This window comes from Pleurodeles waltl, chromosome 8 (genome assembly GCF_031143425.1).
Source record: "Pleurodeles waltl isolate 20211129_DDA chromosome 8, aPleWal1.hap1.20221129, whole genome shotgun sequence".
Taxonomy (NCBI): Eukaryota; Metazoa; Chordata; class Amphibia; order Caudata; family Salamandridae; genus Pleurodeles; species Pleurodeles waltl.
The window spans coordinates 65,219,792-65,231,321 of NC_090447.1; the positions used below are offsets into that span (position 1 = coordinate 65,219,792).

An 11,530-nucleotide genomic window follows, 5' to 3' on the forward strand; every position below is an offset into this window, starting at 1 on the left:
AAATACACTCTGAGGAATGTGGTACATCAGGTTTATAGCAATTTCTTACATATCAGCAAGAGGATACAGGACAATTATTTTTTTTTATACACAATTGCGATGAGCAATGTCTGCCAAAAAACACAGCAGTTACTCTCTTTCTCATGGGTATGATTTTTCAGCACTAACTATCTACATTACAGATGTGGGTCTCATGGCAGCATATCACTAGAAACAGGTGCTAGCAAAACTTCTTATTGCAATGGAACAACTTAAGCACACATATCCGTATCTGCTTTGTTTTGACCCCATAAATGATTGGATTGATCATGGATGGTCCCATAAGATAACAGTTAGCCAGCAATATGTGAATATGAACAGGCACATTGTGACCAAACCTGTGTACTACAGATGTAAGTGACGCTGGTACATAAAGCGTTAAAATAGCACCAATATGTGCAGCACTAGTGCCAATCGCTATCATGCGTTCTTCCCTAGATGCCAAGCTGAAGACAGCCCGAAGAATCCTAATGTAGGAAAGAATGATGAACAACAAGTCCAAACCAACTATAAGAGAAACTAGAATCATGCCATAGATGTTATTGAAAATAGTGTCAGCACAGGATAGCTTTACCACAGCCATGTGTTCACAGTACCCGTGGTGGATAAGAATGGATCTGCAGAAAGGCATCTTCTTGAGAAGAAATGGAAGAGGAGACATAAAGACTACAGGTCTAATTATAACAGCTAGACCTATTTTACAAATAAGAAGGTTGGTAAGAATTGATGTGTATCTCAACGGATTACATATGGCAATATAGCGGTCAAAGGCCATGGCCAAAAGCACTGATGACTCCATGATGGCGAAGGAATGGAGAAAGAACATCTGGATAAGACAGGCATCAAAATAAATTTCTCTTGAGTTAAACCAAAGGATGCCCAGCAGTTTTGGTATGGTAGATGTGGCCAGAACCAGATCAATGATGGACAGCATGCAGAGGAAGAAGTACATGGGCTCATGGAGGCTGCGCTCTACTTTGATAATGTAAAGTAGGGTGATATTTCCCACAAGTGCAATAGTGTATACTGAGCAGAAAGGAATGGCAATCCAGGGGTAGAACTCTTCAAGGCCTTGTATACCCATAAGAATAAACATGGAGGGTCTGAAGACGCTGATGTTGTTGTCTGCCATGACCCCTTCAGAAATCCTTTGTTTTGGTCGATTTCCAAAAGTAATGTTTTGTGTTAAAATTAATCAGAAAAATACAATTAGAACATTTACACACTTATCTATGACTAAGATGCTGTTAAATACGAAGGTAGTCATGGAAAAAGGACAACCCTATAGGATCCATACCAGTGAGATGTCCCTCATGTTGATTTATTCACTAAAGCTCGATTCAGAATGTTTTCTCCCAATTAATATTTGGTGATTCTTCAACTTGATAATTGATTCATTAAGGCTATAGACAACATAGATCATACCTTTTACTGAGTGAGCTATCTTTGCTATTTGTATAAATTAATGATGGGTCAGCTCTGTATTTCCAATTTATGTTGGTTGTCCAGATGATGGTCTTATGAACTAGGAACAGTGGAGACCGAAACGTTGATGCCAAGTCCAACTCCTTCCACGACAATGTACTGAATCTTCACCATTTTATTGTTCAATCTCTGATGATGTAAAAACAGTGAAATCAATCAAAGTGTACTTTATAGACATTATTCTTTGTTTTCATCATTCAGGCATAGAACTTGATCTGACATACAAGGTAATGTGTATGTGGAATTTTATGATTTGTACCCCTAAATCAAATATATTGATAATAACGAGTTATCCAATTTTTGTGTGTGCCTTTTCTTCAGGATTACTTCTTTTTGTAAATTACATACAGTGTTTGGTTGTGATTTAGTCTCCACTGTCATTGTTATGCTAGAACATTTAGGAAAATTATCTCTAAATACTTTTTCTTAAATAATTCCCCTTTTGGCTCTTGATCTTTACTCATATTAAATAAATATGGCTGTTTTATCAATATTTCATGCAACGCAAAGCAGCAAGACAACTTGCTGTGCTGTGTTAAAGGGAGAGGGCCGGAATGCACCATATTTACCAATATGTGGGACAGTCCTGCTCTCTGCCTGTCCCGACCCACAATCTACGCCTTGTGCCAACACAGGTACCCTTGTGCAGTGTTGCAAGGGTGCCGGCATTGCAGGCAGGATTGCTTTTGTGCAAAAAGGGAGACCTTTCTGGAAAACACAATCATTAGAAGATTTGTATTCTTTCTAAGTGTGGTACAGATACAGCACACTTAGAATAAAAAACAAACAAGGAAAAATAAAGATATTTCTCCCCATTTCGCCTCCCCTGTGAAGGCGTAGCATTTTGATGCATTCCCAGTAGGTAAGTAAGTAACTTACTCTACTTGGGTTTACCTTCCTCTGAGGGGTTGGACGCAGGGCTGATTACTGCGCAAGGTGTAGGGTTGGTCTTACGTATGTCAATAAAAAAATATTTTATTTTGAAAAAACTAGAAATTCATTGAAAAAGGCTAAAGTTAAAGTGACGTTATTCTTAGATATGTTAGTAATATCTTACTTTGCATGAAAAAAGATCTTAGAAATTTAGTGAAATAACCAACGGTTAAAGGGATGTTATAGTTAGGTAAAAATATCAGTTACAGCATTCCATTTTACATTATTTGTATTTAACATTTTTGTGCATATTTATTTTTTTATTCATTTTTATTTAATGTTTAGTTTACTTTTTATTGTATTAAACTGTTATAATATATGTAAATATACTTCTTCACCCCTAACATTTGTTTAGACTTCAGTTATATATTTGAATTTCATCTTACAGAGAATCTTCTTCTGGTCCCCTCCTTGTATGCTGGGAGCGGCCCTGCCAATAACAAAAAATGTTAAAAAACATACTTTTTCCCATGTAATTCCACAAAATATCTTGCTACAGGACACTCAGTATCAATATATTTTATTGCATGCATGTGTTCCATAATCCTCTTATGAACTGGAATCATGGTGCTGCCAATATACCACAACTTACTTGTCTACTCCAAAATGTAAACCCAGAAATCTGAACTGCATGTAATCCCACAATTTGCATTTGTTGTGCAAATGTTAAAATGATTCATCTGGTGAAAACCTTTAAGGGTTAAAATCAAGTATTATCTCAGCCATAGTATAGTTGTGAACAAAAATGTCTCTATGAGATTTTGATTTTTCAATAGGTAACAGACATCTGGTGTACTAATTTAATTTCTGATTACATGAGCGACTTTGAGTATGCTCTAATATTTTGGCAGTATGTTTCTTACGTCTCCAGACTTGATGTTAAATGTGGTAATTAAATTATTATGATTGGTGGTTTTATATCTTCAAGGTATATATCTGTATAGTAATCTTTCCCTTGTATTACATAATGCCTCTTTGATCGCCTCATTTGAGACATTGATTAGGTAACCTGTTTGAACCAAGTGACAATCAAATTTTAATCTTTCTTGTATGTTGCCAGATTACTGCAGTTTCTCTTTTAACACAACCGTTTTCAACATGGAATGCTCCATGTTAGACTTATGAGTGTTGATTCTTAGCATGGCGTATGATAAAACCTACTGTTTGTTCCTTATGTAGGCCTGTAACCAGTTGTGTGTTTCAGATGTAATATAGCTATTGAAAAACACTGTTTCTGTGCTATATATGTTATGTGTGAATGAAATGCAGCTCATTCATTTGTGAACTAGAGGAGACGTATTCATCATCTCTTTTGTTTCTATCCGAAAAACAAATCATTGAAATATCATCTCCATAATAATATATGAAATGTAATTTCATAATTTGCAGTTTTGCACATCACGTGCTCCTCCAACCAGCCCATGTACACATTTACATAGGTGGGGGTGAAGCAGATGCCCATTGCAGTTCCTTATGTTTGACTTAAATATCTGTCCTGAAACATGAGAAATCATCCATATCCATAAGTACTCTTGTTCTTGTTAGCTTAGGTGACTATGACTTCCAAGAAAAGTCGACAGTCACTTGAACTACTGTCTGGAATGTTTTGGGGTGATCCGTCAAGTGGGGCCTGAGATAAAGAGGGGGTGAAATTTTGAGCAGAATTACACCAAATTTGGCAGAAAGGTACCTCTTGGTCCAGAAAGAACCCTTTTTGCTATTTGGTGTAAATCCGTTCAGTAGTTTTTGAAAATCCAATGGACGCTTTGGCAGCCATATTGGGACTCGACCTGAGACGAGTACCAGACAGAAATGTGTGAGTGGGTCTTTTTTTCAATAATAAGACACATCAACAACTACATCCAGTTCCCACATCAGCAGGATTTCCCCAATGTGAAGGGAGATTCCTATGCTTTGGGTGGCCTACTACATGTGATTGGAACAATAAATGGCACACATATTGCGTTGGTGCCACCACTCGCCAGAGAACAGGTCTACCGCAATCAGAAGAACTTCCATACTATCAATGTGCAAGCTTTCTGCTTACCTGATTTGCAGAACTCAATTGTGTGTGTCCGCTTTTCAGGGTCAACACGATTCCTTTGCACTACGAAATAGCACCATTCCCCTGCAAATGTCATAACGTGGACCTGGGAGGGCCGGCTTGTTGGTAAGTACATCATGATTTGAGGATCATTTGCTTTATTTCTAGTTTAGGAAGGTGCAATGGTTTGATGTGATATTAATCTACGTATACATTACTTCCATATAGGAGACTCATCGTATCCTCAAAGATCGTGATTGTTAGCGCTGCTGAGGAATCCAACAATGCCAGGAGAAGTCGGCTTATATGAGGCCCATGGAAGAACAGGGAGGCCAGTGGAGTGGACGTTTGGGCTCCTGAAGGCCAGATTCAAATGCCTGAACAAGACCAGTGGAGCATTCCTCTGCTCACCTGATAAGGTGCGCCAAACCACGGTTGCCTGCTGCATTCTATACAACATCATCCTGTGACGGAATATCCCAATGATGGCACAAGATAGAGACCGTGAACAGCCACTGGGTGAGGATGTTGAAAAGGCCAATTAAGATGACAGTATTCAAGAGGAAAGAATTGGCCTATGTCAACCTGAATGTATTACATATTGTAACATCCAATGTCAGAACAACTTGTCACAAACTGAACATAACAGTCTGTGTTGCTAGTTAAGTAGGAATGATCAGTTCAGGAAAGCCCAATGCAAAGATGTTTATTGTTCAAAGTTTCCATACATTGACTGCTGTGTTTTGTGATATATATTTTCTTTTCTTGTGCTAAGTATATGTGTCCTCCTAATGTATCAACTGACTCAAATTTCCTCTATGACATCGTTAATGTTCCCTAGTTATTCTGTTTTAGGATCCTTCACCATGTCATCTTTATTTGGACATTTCAAAGTTGTGACATTTGCAGTGATATGTTGCTACTGGAAAGTACTAAGGGAACATGTTTTTCCCTGGGACAGACAGCTACTCTGCATGTGCAGATCTTCTAGAGAGACAAATTGCACAGTGATTGTATGGAAGTTCTTGAGATTGTGTAAGGCCTGTTTTCTGTTGGATGTTGCCACCCATACAGTATGTGCTACTTAACTTGCTCTGACCACATGTATATGTCAAGCCATAGCATAGTAATCTCCCTTCACATTGGTTAAATGTTCGATTTGTGTTCAGCGTATCAAGCTGTTGATGTATCTCCCCACAGATGCAAGAACATTTTATAGGACACCATGAAAAGGTGACAGTGACATTCCACCAGATATTGCCACCATACTCTGAACTGATCCTATGGTCTCAGATGTTGTTGCAACCATGATGTAAACTATTGGTGTTAGTGGTGTAGGATTAATATTGTGACGGCAGGATGTCTGGCTCCAGCTGATGCCATAAATCAATATTAGTTTGGATATTCAGTTTTGTTTTATTAAATTTCCCATTCTCCCATGGAGTCAGGGTTGTGGAGGGTCAACCTCTAAATGACACAGCCTATTTTGGTGATTTGTGAGGAACGAGGGGCATATTTGAGAACCCCAAGTGCCACAGGAGTGTCACTAAACATGACGCTCCAGTGGCACTATGCACTGCACCGTATTTACAAAGTTGCATTAAGCCACTTTTTGTGGCTTAACGCCACCTTGTAAATACAGCTCCTTCACGCACAGCACTTTGCGTAGAAGGGGTGTGCAATGGGTGTTGCTGTGGGCATGCCACAGCAACACCCATTGCATTTTGACGCTGCCCCAGATTTACGAGTTTTCATAAACCTGAGGCAGCGCCAAAATCTAACTCCACCCCAAGGGTGGTGTTAGCAGGGCTCAGCAAGGAGAACTGCTTTCATTTATCTTCATTTTGTGCTCTTCCTATGTTTGCTGCATTCTGCAGCACACACAGAAAGAGCAAATCACCATTTAAGATTGTTTTCATGCAGGAGGGCTGGAGGGCATCTTAGTTAGAAGTTTAGGAATTGCTGTGTTTCTGATAGCAGAGCAGCCGTTGACTCCATTGCCACACATACCTTGCCCACCACGTATCCACCATTGAAAAAGATGTCAGCAGGCCCGCCATAATTAGGTCGTACCTGTGACCCTAATTACACAGTAACTTACATAATGGTTTTTTTCATTTCTAGGTCTACCATGGATAGCATAGCAGTGATGGGCAATCATAATCAATCAAATACTTTTTATATTAAATTATATTATATATTTTTTCAAAACAAATCCCCACTTGGCATTGCAGACTAATCAGCACTGAACAATTTCTGGGATGAAAAACTGTTGGCAGTATGTGAACACCCACACACTTATACCTTTGTGTGTTCACTACCTTTACAATGGCAACTCACCTCAACCCCACATAAACACTGGTACATTAATGTTCCCATCACCAACATTGAGCTTAATACTGTGGAGAATCTACAATACCAGTAAATTTTCAGGGGGAACATGTCAGCTGTGAGAGAACAGGTCTGACTATCTGGTCCGTCCAGATTTATTTTGCATTTGGATCACCTGGCTTTGAACTTTTACTGTGAGGAAGCCTCATAATTTGGGACTCACCCACAGTAAGGTCATGGTTAAATGGACTGCATGTGTTTTTCGCAGTTGCTGCCTTGTTAAGAAGAGGCTACTGTGAAGCAGCAAGGGTAGGATGCCAAGGATTGGTTACACATGATCATGTGTGAACATGTTTGTGCACTCATGTGAGGGCTGCGCAGGGGGGATTCCTAGTGTGCGCAGCCCAAGAACTGCGCTTAGGTAGCCTGGCGCAGAAGGAACCATACAGAGTGGGTGTTGACCTATAATAGGCCTTATGACATGGGTGTACACATGTGAGGGATAGTCAGTGTGCTTACTCTCTTGATTGTAGTGACACTCCATTATATGTCAATGGGAAATATGGACTAGAGCACAAGTCCAGTTCCCTAGGGTCCACCGACTCCAGAGTCACACCAATGTACACTGTAATAAAAGAAAAATACAGTAGGTTGCAAAAGCATTATTGTATAGCTTATGGGTCCTCCAGGGATGTCATCTTTCTCTGACTCAGCTCAGGAATAGGGCCTATTACTGCTCTGTCCAGCTGCAGGAGCAGGGCCTTGCATCAATCAGCCAGCTGTTATTCTATGCCGGGAACTGGGCCTGCCTGGGGCTCCTTGGAGGAACTGATGCAAGAGACCTTGGTAGGAATGTCAGGGAAGAGGGGCTGAGTCTCTCAGAGCACATGTGGCAACTGATTCCTGGACAATGTAATTTTGAGCTATCCCAGAAGACTGTGCAGGAAGAATGGGACAGGGGCACCAAAGTCATGTGGCACATAAGGATAGGCCAGAGGTGCAGCCCCGTTGGACACTTCCATCTACACTTGAAAGCTCTCTCTCGTGACTGTGCATCCCTGAAGAACACTAGGACTGAAGACGGGAAAACTGGAAAGAAGAACCCCCCTGACTGCCCACTGGGGCAAGGACTCTGCCCCTGAATGACCCCAGACCCATTGGGGCACACCCCAGTGTTAGGTAAACTGGTCCCATTACTACCCCTGAGGACCAGTTGGGGGAAATCCTGGACTCTGCACAAGGAGAGTGCGCTGCTCAGAAGAGAGGAAAGCACCCAAATGAAAGTCCGGAGCACAGAGTCAGTGGGACTAGCTCCCTGCTCAGTTGGGAACCTTCAAACCAGAAGACCTGAAAAAATGCTCCAGGTGGCTAGGGCTCACCACCAGGAGCAAAATGAGCTGCAGATCGACGAAATTAGCCCACTGGGGCCCGAGATCCCTGAGGGAAGGTGAGTGACCTTGACCCCATTGGAGGACCTGTTGTGAAGCACAGGGGGCTCCTCCATCTATTCCAATGTTGTCTCTGGGGAGGGCCAGGGGCTGCCCCAGACAAGAATGGTGCCGGGGAGCGCTGTCATGCTCCCTCAAAGGTGAGGGGAGGGGCCATGGATCCCATCCCGGGCCCCACAAAGAACCAAAGTGACAGACGCCATTGCGCCCCACCACTAGTGATCAAAGTAGATGTACTTTTTTGCCAGTATTAGGTGTTCTCCCTCCAAGTTGAAGTCAAATATTGGTTTAGAACACAAGTTAATGTTCTGCATGTGGGTTATTGGTTTATATCCCCCTCTGGGAGAGACAAGAATGATTATGCAATGTCATCTAAAAGTAGTTCCATCAGACTGTGTATATTTGTAAATTGTCGCATAGTATTGAGTAGTGTGTGTGTAATAATGTGCTTTTACTTTATCAGGAGAAAAAGCACAGACTGGACAATCATTTATTGCATATTATTCTTGTGTGTTTGTGAATGGTGATTACTAGCCTACACCACCTCCCTTGAGTAAGTCTTGCACTGCTCTGCAACTCTACCCTATGAGAGTCAAGTGTTACAATGGGGTGCTTACTAGTGCAGCCACACAAGTAATGACCCATCCTCCAACATCCGCTCTACTGGAGTAACACATAGGGAAATATTGGCCTATTGGATCAGAATATCCATTAATGAGTGCAGTCTTTCATGACACATACATGCATTGAGTGTGCAGAAAATAGTGCAATAATTGCTACTAAGAAACTAACAGAGACCCAAGTGCTAGCTAGTACCACTATGGAATTTTGTGATTTCAAACACACTCACCTCCAGGATATATCAGATGCTACTTGGATGTGTAAAGCAGCCTGTTAGGGGTAACACATGCAAACGGAATGCAAATCTGTAATTTGCACATTTAAGTTCCATTTATATGCATACAGACAAAGGACTGTGTACAAAATCACACTTGATACTCGTGCAAGTTGTACTTGCACTGGGGTATTTTACTGTGTGGCTCTAAATTTCACATTAAGGGGCAGGTTTAAGAGTCCTTAGCTCCTTCTTGCGCCACATTAGCATCACTTTTTTTTACTCTAATGTGGCTCAATGAGGCCAAAATCGCCACGACAAATTTACAAAGTGACGCAATGCATGCATTGTGCCACTTTGTAACCCTTTGCGGTACATTATGCAAAGGGGGCGTTCACCCGTGAAGGGGGCCGAAAAATAGTACAAAGAAATATCAGAGATTTCTTTACGTCATTTTTTTGGGCAGTTTTAATGCCTGCTTATAGCAGGCGTTAAAAGGAGGCACACAATTGTTTACAATGGGCCTCAATGGGTTATGCAGGATTAGCGTCAACATTTTTCCCTAACTACCACCATGGTGCACCTGTTTTTAGAGAGACACGGTGACATTAGGGGGGCGCTAAGGGGTGCAAGGAAAGTGGAGCGGGACTGGGTCCAGCGCCACTTTCCTTAAATCAGGCCCTAAATGTTTGATGGTGACAATACAGGCAATCCAAGGCGCAGTAATTTATCCAGTTCCATTATCTAGTGTTTTATTAGTGTCACATGGAGAAGTAATGCTTCTGACTGCGACAAGATGATAAACTGGTGAACACAGCTGGTGATGTATCTCAGTATCTGTCAGTATTCATCAAAAGCATTGATTGTGACTAGTTGACTTTGAGATGGTGACAGTGTCGCTGCTGACCCTCTGTAAATATGCGGTGACCATGTAGTAGAATGGCTCCATTACTTTGACTTGTGCAGGTACAGCCTACAGGAGGTATGTAAGTGAACTGAGCTCCTGCTCCCAGTCTGCAAACATGTCAAGGATCACATCTGTTGTGAAGTGGCATCTAGCAAAGGCATCTTCCCAGGAGCTGGCAAAGATTTTGATCTTCTGCCTGTAAATTCCTTTTCTCATCCTAAAATACATTTTCCTCAAAATGAGGGGCAAGGTAACAAATATAGTAACAAACATTTTTTGTTTGTGTCTTACTTTCTTATAGGTAATCAAACCTAAAAAGGGGAGTATCCTATAACCCCAGCCTGCTTAGGATACTAACCACAGTAAACTCACAACAGTTAGCAGGCAAGGGATAAATTCAATGATTATTATGACCAACCAATATTAACTCTTGGTTTCAAGGGGTAAATTATTTGCCCTTATTTATTCCATTGATTCAAACCGTACAGCATCAAGCTCATTGGAGAGTAACTTGTCTCATATTCTAACAACGTGGTGACAATATATACAATTCTAAATGCATTCGTATTTACAACACACATTTGTTACAAACATTACACCGATAACCTATTTACAACTTATCCTCATTATCCCTTTCACAGGTAGAGAAACAGGTCTTAAGCAAGGGGTTGTCCTTTGTTCCAATCAGAAATTAGGACCCTATAGATAGCAAAATAGAAGTACTGAATTTCCTCCGTAAAGTTAGACTGAGAGCGTATTTTAGCTCTGTAACCCCCAGAAAGACAGTTCGAATAGTGGCCTTAAACCTAAGTCAACCTTTTTGCCTGGAAGAAATGAAATGCCTAGAGAAATCAAGGTGTTTGAAGACTTAGGGGGTCATTCTGACTTTGGCGGGCGGCGGAGGCCGCCCGCCAAAGTACCGCCATCAGAATACCGCTGCGCGGTCAAAAGACCGCTGCGGTAATTCTGATTTTCCCACTGGGCTGGCGGGCGACCGCCAGAAGGCCGCCCGCCAGCCCAGCGGGAAACCCCCTTCCATGAGGATGCCGGCTCCGAATGGAGCCGGCGGAGTGGAAGGGGTGCGACGGGTGCAGTTGCACCCATCGCGATTTTCAGTGTCTGCTTGGCAGACACTGAAAATCTTAGTGGGGCCCTGTTAGGGGGCCCCTGCAGTGCCCATGCCAGTGGCATGGGCACTGCAGGGGCCCCCAGGGGCCCCGCGACACCCGTTACCGCCATCCAGGTTCTGGCGGTCAGAACCGCCAGAGCCAGGCTGGCGGTACGGGGGTCGGAATCCCCATGGCGGCGCTGCCTGCAGCGCCACCATGGAGGATTCCCCAGGGCAGCGGGAAACTGTTCCGTTTCTGACCGCAGCGGTACCGCCGCGGTCAGAATGCCCATGGATGCACCGCCAGCCTGTTGGCGGTGCATCCGCGGTCGTTGGCCTGGCGGTAGTCTACCGCCAGGGTCAGAATGACCCCCTTAGTTCTTAAGGAACTAGATTCCCT

General features: G+C 42.3%; 1 protein-coding gene across 1 annotated transcript; it reads right to left on the reverse strand.

Moving 5' to 3' along the window:
- Window positions 1-220: 220 nt before the first annotated feature.
- On the reverse strand, window positions 221-1,171 carry LOC138249462 (olfactory receptor 52K1-like). The gene has a single exon (XM_069203421.1). The coding sequence runs from the start codon at window positions 1,169-1,171 to the stop codon at window positions 221-223; it is 951 nt and encodes a 316-aa protein (XP_069059522.1).
- Between the last annotated feature and the right edge of the window lie 10,359 nt (window positions 1,172-11,530).